Source organism: Pogona vitticeps, chromosome 8, assembly GCF_051106095.1.
Source record: "Pogona vitticeps strain Pit_001003342236 chromosome 8, PviZW2.1, whole genome shotgun sequence".
Lineage (NCBI taxonomy): Eukaryota > Metazoa > Chordata > Lepidosauria > Squamata > Agamidae > Pogona > Pogona vitticeps.
The window spans coordinates 1,607,835-1,621,602 of NC_135790.1; the positions used below are offsets into that span (position 1 = coordinate 1,607,835).

Here is a 13,768-nt window from a genome sequence, read left to right on the forward strand (position 1 = left end):
TTAGTCTGAACATTACAGAAGCCGTCTGAGGGCCCGAACCCTACCTCCCAAATACAGGTTTCCGCACTTTCCATGCTGCCTTCAAAGTTTGGATTTGCCACCCCTGTGAAAGGCAGGTTGCCAACCCTATTGAGCCAGAGAGCGGCATGAAAATGACAGCAAGAACAACGAGCACAGAGTCAACAATTCTAGGCACCTTTTTATTTGGGAAACCACCTCAAGGCACTAGTCATTTTTTTTCTGTGCTTCAGGCCTAAACAAGAAAAGGACATGAATAAAATCCAAGATCAGGAGAGATTTTAATTCTCTGAGGGATGAACAAGCTGTCTGGTAGGAGAAGCTGATTTGGGGCTTTCTGCTTAGCCTTGAAAGGTTTCTCCACAATAGCTGATTCCCAGGAGGCAAAGAACGTTTGCTCTGAAACAGGATCCAGAATAATACCAAAAGCCTTGACCTGCAAAGGGAGACACAGGGGCAGTTAGTAGAACCCAGGGTGTTGTCCCTGCTGTGCCCCCCATGACAGCTTTCCTTAATTCAGGGCCTACAGATGTGTTGACGTACACTCTCCATCATCCTTAGCCACCATGAAATATGAAATTCTACTTACTTCCAAGTAAAGAAAGACACACATATAAACTTAACAGCAAGCTGCATATTTAACGTACTGTAGCATGTTGTTCAGCCCCAAGAATTGGTAAATATAGATCCACCACACTAAATGCTAGGAACCTAATGTGTAAAAGGGGTTTGAGACAACCATGAAATTAATTTGTTGTGGGGAAAGGTTTAATTCCTGGTGAACTGTATGTATAAGATAAATTATTGGTTCTCTCATCTTGTGTCCAAGAAAGAAAAGCCACAACCTTTTCCTGCTCACCTGGGAGGTGGTAAGAGTTTTCCTGTTGGCCTAAATAAGAATTTTTGTATTTATATGATAATTTTTGCACACTTCTGCAAAATTGTTATAACTTATTCCTGACTGCGTGGATTTTTGCAAAGCCGAAGCAGGGGATGGGGTGATTGTATCCCTTTGATCAATCAGCCAGTCCTTCTGAGCTTGTTTCCCTATGTGTGAGTCGCAAAGAGAAGGCCACCTGTCTAACCGAAATTTGCAATTTTGTTGCAAATTACAAAAATTTGACCAAGAAGCAAAACATGTGTCTTATTCTCTCAAGCAAAGGTGAGGAGTCTTGGGGAGACTAGTAACTTCTGGAGAGACTGGTCTGAGAGGTCCAGACAGCCTCTGAAGCAATAAGAAGACATTTAGAAAGTCTTCACACCCCTAGTGTGATGGAGATTAGGAGAAATGCTGAAATAGACCCTTGTCACATTCTGTAATAGGGATGTTGTAAGGCATGGAATTCTGGTGGAATCCTGGCACTCACGTTTCACTTCAAAAGCAGGATAGGTTGGGATTCCTCTGCACAGAGCTTCAACGTTCTTCCCGTATGGGGTCAAGTCCATAATCCTCTTGGAGGAAACCATGTAGGTGACCTCTTTGTCTGCAGACTCTCGATTGCTGTCCTTCTAAACACAAGCAAACAAGAACACAGCCGTTAAAATCCAGGTTCTCTGGATTTATTTATATCACAAGAAAGGAGACTGTGACTAAACATGAGGAAGAAAATCCTGATGCTAAGAGCTGTTTAGTGGTGGAAGAAACTAATTAAGAAAACAATGCATGCCACCCGATTTTAATCAGAGGCTGATTGGCCACCTGTGGAAGATGCTTCAGCTATTGCAGTGGCTCCCAACCTTGGGTCCCCAGATGTTCTTAGACTACAATTCTTGGAAATCCTCACCAGCACGGCTGGCAGTGAAGGCTTCTAGGAGTTGTCATCCATGAACATCTGGAGACTCCAGGTTGGGAACCACTGAGTGAATGCATCTGGCGTTATCAAGTGAGACAAAGCCTTAGCATCCATTCCAGTCCCATGGCGGAGCTGGACCAGGCACACTGAGGAAATTCCCCCTCTGAGCAACCATCTACAACAAAGGTCATCCTGGTCTTACCTGCTTCTCCTTGATGGCTTTGGGGAGTGTAGTGACGTCTGGCATGATTTCTGGATTCATTTTGGTGACCACACAAGACTTCTTGGAGAGGATCCGGGTGGCAGCATAACCCTGTTCGCACGCAAAATGATAGAAATCAGCCACGCCTTCCCGAAGCTCAAGAGATGATTCTGGGGGAAGAGGCAGCTAGTCCTTTGGGCCCTCCCCTTCCTCTCCTTCAGGCGCTTGGGATTGTGGGTATGAAGAATGAGAATATTCTAGCAGTTTTCACCTGGCCCAAGGTCACTGCACCAAAGATTTAGGAATTCCTGCCCGATATTTGCTGTTTATGAAAAGCAGGCTTCCCACAGCCTCATGACCTCCAGATGCCTTGCACAACAACTCCTAACATCCCCAGACAGCCAGAGGATGATGGGAAAGGTTGATTGGACTTGTAATGGAGGGTACCTCCATTACAGAAGGCTGAGACTAGAGTCTTCTTTAGGAAATAAAATACAAATGCAAGAATAGGCGATACAGTATCTTCGGTGCAATTTTTAATGGTCTACAAAGGTGTCAATTATTCTTGCATTTGTAACTTATTTAGTATTGACCACACGGCTTCCCTTGATTTCAATAGCATTTCCTTAGGAAACATGTATTTCTTTTAATGGAGGTTTGATTTGCTCTGCACAGATTATTTGCAGAGGGTGTAACCTGTTTAAATTCCATGAAGACCAGGGGAATTGGTGGAGCGAATTAGAGGAAGAATGAAGGGAGAGAAAGGAATAAATATTCTCATTTCTTTTTTTTTAAATGAATGCATTGAACCAGGCACCAATTCCTTACAGTCTTGTAATCCCAGACGGTGTTCCAGGATCTCCAGCCATTATTATCATCCACATTCACCACCTGCTTTTGATGGTCGATGCTCACGGACTGGTGGGAACTTCCCCCAACATTGCCCTGGTTCTGTTCATTGATGTTCTTGGTTGGGAAAAAAAAAACAATAAAAATCATGAAACTCGCTGGAAGTGACTGGCAATATTAGGAACAAATTGACTTTTTAAAATGGGGGCAAATGATCGTACAAAGGCGCAAATCATAGCAGCAAATTTCAGCTAATTAAGAAGTCACTATCCATATCCTTCCTTGTGCATCAACTGCGACAGGTGCTGCATCATGAGCAATACAAGCAGCAATTCATTAACTGGCAGCAATTCAGTGCTGAGATTTATATCATAAGTAACCAAAATGGTGGTAAGTCCAAAAGTCTTAAGTGGCTAGCAGAAATATCATGAACCTTCCCAACCTGGAAGACTTTGATTCTTGAAAGTGGGCTTGCAAAAAAAAGGGGGGGGTTATTAAGATCTCCATCATATATAAAAAGAGATCCAGGACATCCCCCACTTTAAGCTCCCTAGAGATACTTCCCAAGGCAACCAAAAGGTTTTGAGAAAATGAATTTTTATCATCTCATGAAATACTTACATTGCTGGCCAAAATCGGGGCCAGGAAGAATCCCAGAAGTGCAACGCTCAGAATCTAAAGTGGATTTCAGAAAAATATTAATTTAAATTGATGTTGTTGGTCAGCAAAGGTTAATGCTTATTTGTTTTATTTTATTTAAAACATTTTCATCCCGCCTTTCTCCTAAAAAAGGATGCAAGGCAACTTACACAGTTAAAAAAAGAAACCGTATAAAAGCTAAAAATAATACATTGTTACAATGTTTTAAAAGAATTAAGCAAATATCACATTAAAAACTCATAAAGTTTTATTTTCTAAACATTAGGAACGGGTTTCTAATGTTAATTTATCCCTTTATGGGGGGAGACTAGAAATTGGTCTCACGCACAAAAATGCTTAACACCCGACGAAACAACGTTTCCTACGGTTCTCTAGGAATAGCCATAGCTGTTGGAGTCAAGTTGACAGCAAACTGATTTAAATAACCCTGCTAACCTGGAGTCGTTTTTCAGGCTCGTTCCTAGCATCATCAAAGCTCTGCAGAGTATGATTTAGTATTTAATCCAGGAGTTTAATTTGTTACAGAACTAGCTACCCCCAAAAGGAAATTCCAAGATAAAGAGGGATTTCCATTTAGACGAACGAGGCGCTATGGGTTTTCCAAGAGAACCGGAATACTTACAGCCAGCTTCATGTTTGTAGCTAGGAGGGACGCTGGATCAGGCAAAGCATGGGCCCTTCGTCTTTATATACATGGGTTAGGTGTGGACAGGTTACCGAGATAGGGCACCTTATCATTCTGGATCCCCCCCTCTGAGCTGTTGCAAGATTCTTTGGGCATGTACAAGGAAACTGGGCGACACCCTGCAGATAAGCTACATGAGGCAGATATATATTCAATATACTTTTTGATAACTTTTGATTGCACAGAGGGAAGGTGTAGGAGGTGTCATTTTTTAAAAAAAATAATTGTAATTTCCAGGGGGGTTAGCTATGCTATTCTGGAGCAGCAGAAAAAGCAAAGAATGGCTTGACATGCTCAAGACTGCCATCCTAAATGAAGTGAGTCTCTGCTGCTTTTGATTCAGGCAGAGTTTAAACCTTCAAAACGAACAGAGATGCAGGATCGCATCAACCTGTTATGGACGGGGTTGCGCTCTGAAGAAGAGACCTTGTTACTTAACTTACTTCTTCTCTTCCTCTATTTTTAACTGTCATCTATTGTGTAAATGTTGCAAAATGTCATTATATATTAATTGTCTTTACTCTGTGTTTTGTGAGCCACCCAGCGTAGACTATGTCTAAATGGGTGACATATAAGTTTGATAAATAAATAAATAAATTTTGTGGCTTGAGGCCAGGCCTCTGATTTCAAAGAAAATGGGAATTTGACCTGAATACATTGAAGCCCATTCCTTACAGCAGAAGTTGGCAACAGGTTGCCCCTGTGCTACTTATGGCCCGTGACAGGTTGTTCCCAAATAGCCAAGGAGGGGAGACCCCTTCTCATCAAGCAGGAGCATAAAAGCACTCATGAACACACGCATACTCCTATTCCGATTAGGAACAAAAACAGCAAGAAACATGGCAATTCCATGTATTAGAAGTCCTGGGGACTTTTTTCCCCCTTAAAAAGGCCCAGTGACCTGCAGCCAACTCAGGAACATTACCTAGTGGGTGGAAGAAGATAAAAATCCTCAGAATGACGGAGTCTTTCCTACATGGTGGTAAATTTCCCTGTTCTGGTGTTAGAACTTGCCCTGGACAGTTGTTGGTGCCATGTTGTTCTCCTGTGTTGACCAGCTGCTTCTGACTCATGGTGACCCTAATAGGGTTTTTGAGGCATATCAGATAATCCTAACAAGGTTTTTGAGGCATGTGAGATATTTAGGGAGTGGTTTGTCTTTGCCACATCACACACACACACACACACACACACACACAGAGAGAGAGAGAGAGAGAGAGAGAGAAGGCCCACTAAAGTACTGTCTTTGCAAGCATTCCTCCACAGGGAAGCTTTGGAGGTCTGGAAAGGCAGGGTTTTGCCAGTCTTTGTCACCACTGGTTTCAGTTTAAGCCTTGTGTCATCTGGATGGTTGGAAAAATCCTGATATGATCAGCATTCAGTTGGGTCCACAGCAGAACCATGGTTCCTGACCTGGGGTCTCCAGATGTTCTTGGACTGCCACTCCCAGAAGCTTTCACCTCTCGCTATGCTGGCAAGGGTTTCTGGGAGTCGCAGTCCAAGAACGTCTAGGAACCCATGATTGGGAGCCACTGAGACAGAGGAATAAAGTTTCCCTTTGCTTGAGCTTCAATTCTGCATTTCCTGAGTTGAAATCTGAGGTCAACAGAGCCGAAGTTGGTTCTTCAAGTTCAGAGCTTCTTCAACAAGAATCATTTGCTTTATCTATGGACCCTGTGCCTTCAGCATCAAGAGGGAAGGTGTTGATTATGGTGATTTTTGCAGCAGCACCTGTTGCTGGCCACAATTTTGTGTGTGTGTGTGTGTGTGTGTGTGTGTGTGTGTGTGTGTGTGTGTGTGTGAGAGAGAGAGAGAGAGAGAGAGAGAGAGAGAGAGAGAGAGAGATGTTTGTTGGGGTCCTAGCTTGTATAGACTTGTGGGCAAAGTCAACGTTACCCCAGCCTTTTCAGCCATTGGCTCGACTCATAACATGGTGTCAATTAAAAAGTAATCAACACAAAGAAAATGCAAAGTTCAGCACCAGCCTTGGAAAGCTGGGCTACCTCACAGTTCAGTTACTGAACTGCTGAACAACTCATTGGTTTAAGTCTCTGGATGCAGTGGCAGAAGTTGGGGGTTCGATTCCCCAGCGGTGTCTCCTTGATGTGAGCTGGACTGGATGATCTTGAGGGTCCCTTCCCGCTCTGCAGTTCTAAGATTATTTTTTCATTTCAAGTTTGCAGTCCTGAAGCCATTCAGGAAAGCACTGTAACCCAAAATCCGGTGGTTCTTCACCCTCCCCACTCCCAATTAACATATAATTTGACCAAGGTTGGCACCAGATTTGTTTGCTAAAGGCCTTGGTCTGTTCTGTAAGCAAGGGAAAGGCTGGGCTTTCAAAAACCCTCGCTGATATGGAATCACGGGAAGAGTAAATACGGTGGGGCCCTTTCCATCTTACGTTTGCAGTCATTTCTAACAATATAGTCATTGCTTGTTTGTTTGTTTGTTTGTTTGTTTGTTTGTTTTAAAAAGGCTTTAAAAGTCTAAAATGGGCCCGGAGGCGCTCAAAATATAATTAAAGGACAAATTGCATGATCCAAGAGACCCTTGCAGGGGATGAGGTTCAACATTTTGCAAAACTTTTGGTGGTATCAGGAGTTAAACCATGCTGTTGCTTTAAAAAAATGGACCAGCTCTATATGTTAGGCTTTGTTGGTGTTTTCCTGGCAGGTTGCAGCAACTTGGTGCTGGCTGCTGAAAATCAGTTTATTAACACAGGACAACCACTTGAGGGTAGTGCGAAAGGAAATAAGGAGCCCTAACCTTTGTTATACATGCCCTTACAGCTGGTAGCCATGCTTGCAGCTTTGCTTCTGGAAGTAAGCATGGAGGAGCAAAAAGAAGCAGGAGGCAGCTCAGAGAGGGAACAGGAGGAAAGACAGCAAGGAATACCAATCTACATGCAGATCTAGAAAGGACAAGAAGGAAGAAAACTCTATTTGTTCTCTTCTCCCTAGCCCCAGTCCTCTTGGTGTCCTCTTCCAACTATATGTACATTTTTTTCAATGTGGGTGCCTGGAGGAAAGTAGGGTCAATACTTTAGTTACCTCAACAGGCAGTTGCACAGTAGGACATTAATAGATGAACATGGCTATTAGTGTCTTTTGTTTCCAGGAAATCACAGGGGTAAATAGTTCAGTCAACAGTGATTTATATTCCATAATCCAATTTGATTTGTGCCCTGGATTTGAGTTAGCTGGTAGCACTGGAAAAACCAAAAGAGCTACAATATTTGTCTGTTTTTGCTCAATATACATGGAATTTGCACCCATGACAGGCCATAGAGAAGGGAGCAAGCCTGTCAAGTTTCAAACAGCTCATTTCAGGTATTCGCTTCCCAAACTGCATTTGCTTTTTTTTCCCCAGAAAAGGCTGTACAAATGTGTCCCTCAGCCGGCGGGATTTCTGAGCTGGACACAACCTGATTTTTAAGTTTACTTCACGTTCCTCTGGAACCAAATCTGATCATTTCCCATTGATCCGGACCTCCTATAAATCAGTCAGAATCCAGTGTCCAGCCCTAAATTCCTAGTATTTAACAATATGCACATGTGTTCTGGTAAGGGTTAACTGATACTGAGACAACTAATTTGACATTTTTCATGGCTGACTAACATGCTCAAGATATCAATGGTCCAGGCCCAGTTTCAGATAAAGCCATTTACCGTGGCGTGTCCAAGATACGGGCTTACCTGCAGACCAGGGCAGATTACTGGGAATGTTCTCCACACCTACAGGCAAGGTATAAAAACCCGGAGCCTTGGCAGTTTTATTCTATTTGCTCCGTGGCTTCTTCCTCTCATCTGAAAGCAAAATGAAGACCCTTGTGAGTATATTCAGTGTGCTTTTCTTAACAAAATAATCACATATTTAGCTATAATTGTAGAATGTCTTTGGAAGTGTAAGAAACCTTTGGAAAGGAAATCAGATGCTCTTCATGGATTGAGGTGCCTGGACAGGACCAAGACATTTTTCTTAACCCAACATTTTTTAAGCAGGGGAAAGTTACAGGAACATCTTCTCCTCCACGGGAGAAAAAACAGGATCACCTTCCTTTCTTTAACCGCACAATGCATTCTCCGGCTCCATGAGGGAATAGCAGGAAGGATCGCCTTAAAACGGTTTAATCCTTGAGGTAGAAAATCCAGCTGGTAGATAGTCTCCCGCCTGGTGGCACGGAGCATCATCTGCCGTGATAGTTTGTATTTGTGGGCACCGATGAAATGAATAGGCCAAAGTAATGTTAGTAAGGCTGCTTTCACTCATTTTGATTCATGGATATTTCTACACCATTTCATATTCATTTATATCCATTCTTAATTCCTCTCTGTTTTATTTCCATATTAATCTGCGACAAAAAAGAAAATCCTACATAAAAATGAATATCCAAATATGCATTTGAAAATGCATCTTTTAATGTGCTTTGCCACAAAATAGCTGGCTGAATAGCCCAGGGATTGAGGTCTCTGGCTGCAGAGCCAGAGGTTGGGAGTTCGATTCCCCCCATGGGGCCTCTTGCGAGTAGAGCCAGCCTGGGTAGCCTTGGGCCAGCTGCACCGTCCCAGAAGAAGGGAAGGGGAAACCACTTCTGTGTATATTGTACCTGGAATATCCTGAAGAGGGTTGCCATAAGTCAGAATTGGCTTGACGACACACGATTATTATTTATTAGACGAGCATTCTTTGAATGCAAGGGTGTTTAAATGAATTCCTCAACCAAATGCTGTAAAATGTAAGGAAACGTGTCATCCAAAGCACGGCTGTTTTTCAACCCGAATTTGCACAGCACAAAGCAAAAACCAAATTTGTTGCCTGTCTTACATGGGTGTGATGAGGGACTGAAAGGAGATTTCCAACTGTCCATAACAGTCTGAGTGGAGTCACATGCAATGCGGCAACTCTAAACATGCTAGCCATCATCTCCCAAGGATGAATTTGACCTCTGTGTTTTTTTTTCCAGGTTGCATTAATCGTTGTTCTGGGATTCTTCTGGAGTCCAGCACTTGCCACCTTCCAGGTAAACAATACCAGTTTCACTCAGAACTGTTGGATACGTTTAGTGGTTTGGGCTTCTGGCTGCAGAGGCTGAGAGTTCGATTCCCCCCTAGGCCTTGATTCTTCCTTTGGTCACCTCTAGGCTGCAATCCTGTTGCACGCTTACATGTGGAATGACCCTTGAAAGGGGTCCAGAAACATCAGTGGGTGCAGAATACTATTACCCAATTGTTTCCACCACTTGATATCCATGGCCCTTTTCTGGGCAACCCACTGGCTGAAGTCTGGTGTACCCCAACAACATGGTGTACCTCAACAGGAGTGGCACCAGAACTTGCACGTTTTCCCCAAGAATGTCCATTGTGCCCAAACACGAAGTGCAAATGGAAATCATGGCTTTTTGAAAAATCACCCCCCCCCCCTTTTCCTCACACGTTTCTTAATGATGGGTGCCTTTCATTCTTGCTGGGTTTTCCCATGTCTTTCTGCCAGGTTGATATTGCTTTGTCATTTCATGTACTACTATGGGAACTTGGTGATAGGACATTTCTAATTTTTTGGGGGGGGAAAAGTATATTTATGTTATTTTATACCCAGGTCTACAGGCTCCCAAGTTCTGACGGCGAGTATGTCCAGCAGACAGTGACCATAGATAATGAGAACCAAATAGCCAACATCCACGTATACGGGGGACTCTGTTCTTCTGATACTATTTTTGATTACAACACTGTAAGTGGAAACCAGCCTCTTCGTTTTCTGTACAAGACAGCATCCCGTCATTTGTTGTGTGCAAGTTATGTGTGGCTGTATGCAAATATTTTCAATGTACACTGCCACCACCTGTATTCACTGTATTCAACGGGGATAGTAGTTTGACAATCAGCATATGGATTGGACTTAGAGAGTAAAAGAAATGTTCGAGTCTACCAGAATTCAACCCAATAAAGAGAGTGGGAGCCAGCCAATTTCACCTTTTGGGTCAACAAAGCCGGTGTTTTTAAACTTGTAATTTTGCAGAGTGGTGAATTCACTCTGAATTCTAATCCAGATTTTACAAGAGCTATCCAGTGTGCGGTGTCCCTTTTTTGTTTTAAAGTTCAAACCAGTTTTAAGGGGGGGGGAGTTGGGATGACAGTGAAACTTGGGTTTTCCCCCCAGATGATCAGTGGAAAGGTCAGAATCCCACTGTTGCAGGATGTGACTCACTTATTGATCTCCTTTGATGAATGACAGGGATACATTGCAGTCCGACTCTTTTCCCGACGCGCCTGCTTTGTTATGAAGATGGAAAAAGGATACATTTATGAGCTGGAAGACATTGGACGGTTAGCTTATGAAAAGCAGGTAAGTTCAGGTCCCCTTAGAGACATCCCAGTGACTGGATCTGGATAATGAAATGTTAAGAGGGTAACGCCAGGAGCACTTACTGCTTTGCACTGAGAATCCCAGGATTTGTTATTTCCTGCATTTCTTCCATAGTGAGTGGCAGTCCCCAGGGTTTCCTGAAAAAACGCAGAACTGGAAGGGTTACCCAAAGGTTCTCTAGTCCATCCCCCTTCTTCTTTAACCTTTTAAAGATTCATAAAACCATTGTGCCAAAGGATTCCATGAATCAGAGCCTATTTTACTCGCTGTGGATTCTAGTTCACATAAACATATGCTAGTGGTTCTCAAACCTTTTTGGCTCATGGCACTGTTGACTTATTGGCCATTGGCCACGGCTCCATCCATAGGATTCTTTGGGCGGGGAGGGAGGAGAAGAGAGGAGAGAAGACCACATTCATGGAAGTACTTTGAAGGATTCCACAGTGCCCCTGGGTGGATTTGGTGGCACTCCGTGGCACTACAGCGATGCAAAATTTGGAAACCACTGACATATCCCATAATATGCCCACTCCCATAATATGGGTGTGGTGGACTGCAGCATCTATTCACTTTTACTAGCATTACCTGTCTTTGTTTTAGCTTTTAAATATTGTCCTTTAGTGATGTCAGCTGTACTGAGTCCTTTTTAAGGAGAAAATATTTTAAATAAATAAATTGTTAGGGATGATAAGAGGTGTACTCCAACACAGATGGGGGCAGGAGATACTTGATTGAGGAAAATAGCCATAATGTGTTTTCTAGTTTTAAAATTTTCATAAGATTATTTGTTGCTTTTAATACAATAGATAGGGCCAAAACACACACACATTCAGAGAAATGCATTTTTCCTGCTCTTCTATTGCTTTCTCCCCAGCAACATGATCTACTTTGTTATGCATAAGTTAAGAATTAGGCATGCAAAGGAAAAAACTGTTGTTTATATTCCAAAAAAAGTCCTGATGGCATGTGCTGTCCGTTTCAACTTGTTTTCACAGTTACACCTTTTTCATCACTGGAGGGAGCACTACTCCAAGAAATGGATTTCTCTCAATGTGTGTTTTGCCCCCAAACAGCTAACTAATCCTTTAGAAACTGCTAATTTTAAACAAATTATCTTCTCATTCTAGATGATGAAGGAAATTATGTCCCCCAAAGATGTGTGGGGCAAGTATGAACCCAGTAACTCCTTCTTTGGTAGACTGAAGGAGTGGTTCGTCTTAGGCCATTCTATTGAGCAACTCTGCAAGGATGTGCCGGTTTACAAAATTGAAAAAATGGAAAGTGAGTATTACTAATACGGCAAAACACTGTTTCGCATGCTGTCAGACCTTTAAAAAAAAAGTTGAAGGAACACTGGAAACACAGATTAGGAACTAGGCTGAAACACGTTGGTGGGAATGAGTCCCGTTAAACAGAAACCCGCTTACTGCTGCTGGAATTTGCCATCTTAATATCTTGAAAAGATCGTGTTCATTTTAAGTGGCCTGGTGTCTACTAGAGCCACCAACTCCAACTAAGGCCTGAATGTGTGAATGCAAGAAGAGACCTCTATGACTCTCCATTGACCCTTGATAGAATAATCACTAGTGCTGGGTATGGTGGTTTCATTTTAAAGAAACAATCCACAGAATTTTAGGAATTGTCCTCCAAAAAGTTGGCTTGCTAGCTCTCATGCCAGTGTCATGTTGATCTCTAGGCAATTTATTTCCCAAATCTTTATACAGTGGTGCCTCGCAAGGTGAATGTAATTTGTTCCGCGAGAAGCGCTGTCTTGCGAAAAAATTGTCTTGCGAAAAGCGGTTTCCCATAGGAATGCATTGCAATGCATTCCTATGGGAACCTCGCAAGACGGATGAATTTTTTCGTCTTGCGAGGCATCAGTCTCAAAAAAAAAAAAAAAAGTCTGCAAAACCCAGGAAGAAGGCAAAACAACTGAACCGGTTCTTAAAGACTTTGCAGCACAGAATATGCTCTTTTCATTTCCTTTTCTGCCATCTTTTTCGGAGTAACCCATTTGTCTCTCTCATCTCCTGTGCAGGTGGTGGCATACACGCGGGCAGCTGCGTCAAGGCCGGCATCCTCGGCATTTTGGGCATTAGCATTTGCGGAGACATCAACTTGTAGGCGCTCTCGACTCCCTCCGGAGGGTCCCATGAAGAGGCCCGGCCCTGCCGCCTCCAGCCCCACCGCCCGCCCACGACCCCAGTTCTTGTGCTTCTCCTGAATGTCGCAAACCCAACTTCGAATCAGTTAATAAAGCAATGCACTTTCCCCAAGGCCCTGTGTTTGCTTTTATTTCGCATATCCCTTCCTTGTCGACAGAGGAGAACATGCCGGCCAGTATCCTATCACCCAAATGTAGAGCGGGAGGGCTGTCATGGGGGCGGCCCTCTCAGTTCAGCAGGCTTTGGGTCACGCAGCTGATCTCATCACCAGAGTATAGGAACAGGCACATCATGAGAAGGGCACACATCCAGGATTGTCCATCCACGAGGTGTAGGATCCTTACTGGCTATTGCTTTGTGGCTTCACGTCTCCCCGAGTGGCTGGAAGAAAGCAGAAGGCCGATCCAGGTTCAGCCAACCTATTTGGGGATTTCATTAGTGCTGAATAAATTATGCAAAATAGATATTTGCATAACTCGGGCAGAATTGTGCTTTTCTTCTGGCAGAGTGTTAGTTGCACTGAGGCAGCAATGTGTGTGTGCATGCCTGCCTGCACATATGACTATCAGGGCCAGACTAACACATTACAGACAACCCATCGTCACCGCCAAAATCACATTAGCATCCAAGAATGAGAATTGGCAGAGCTTTTTCATATCTTTGAATTATTATTATAAACTGACTTGCAGCCTGATTCCTAACAATGCTGCTCTCCAGTAACGTCCACAGAATAGAATGCCATGTGTTCATACCATGGATACAGCATTAATTTCATGACTAGTATAAAATTGAGACGGCATTGGACAGACCTCAGAGAAGAAAGTTGCTCATCCAGTGCTTCTTGCTGGCAGCTGCAGGGACTGACTTGACTCAAGAGAAGGGGACCTGCTTTTCAGTCCACCTCTGGCCACCGCCCACCCTATTTTTCCTAGTTATAAGTCTTTTATTTATTTGCCTGATTCTACCTATTAGATTGATAACCGCAAAGTTTGTAAATTCCAGGTTTTTTGTTCTGTTTTTGGACTACCCCTTA

The 13,768-nt window shown here is 43.2% G+C and overlaps 2 protein-coding genes across 2 annotated transcripts; one reads left to right on the plus strand and one right to left on the minus strand.

Moving 5' to 3' along the window:
- Window positions 1-280: 280 nt before the first annotated feature.
- Window positions 281-4,226, minus strand: LOC110072219 (gastrokine-1). Its single transcript, XM_020780375.3, has 6 exons — window positions 4,145-4,226; window positions 3,484-3,537; window positions 2,842-2,979; window positions 2,014-2,124; window positions 1,386-1,527; window positions 281-454 (listed from the first exon to the last, which is right to left on the minus strand). The coding sequence occupies exons 1-6, from the start codon at window positions 4,154-4,156 to the stop codon at window positions 360-362; spliced, it is 552 nt and encodes a 183-aa protein (XP_020636034.3). The 5' UTR covers window positions 4,157-4,226; the 3' UTR covers window positions 281-359.
- A 1,200-nt stretch (window positions 4,227-5,426) lies between these two features.
- On the plus strand, window positions 5,427-12,846 carry GKN2 (gastrokine 2). The gene is made up of 6 exons (XM_072979091.2): window positions 5,427-8,036; window positions 9,171-9,227; window positions 9,803-9,934; window positions 10,439-10,549; window positions 11,698-11,851; window positions 12,609-12,846. Exons 1-6 carry the CDS (start codon window positions 8,025-8,027, stop codon window positions 12,692-12,694), a joined length of 552 nt encoding a protein of 183 aa, XP_072835192.2. The 5' UTR covers window positions 5,427-8,024; the 3' UTR covers window positions 12,695-12,846.
- The last annotated feature ends 922 nt before the right edge of the window (window positions 12,847-13,768 follow it).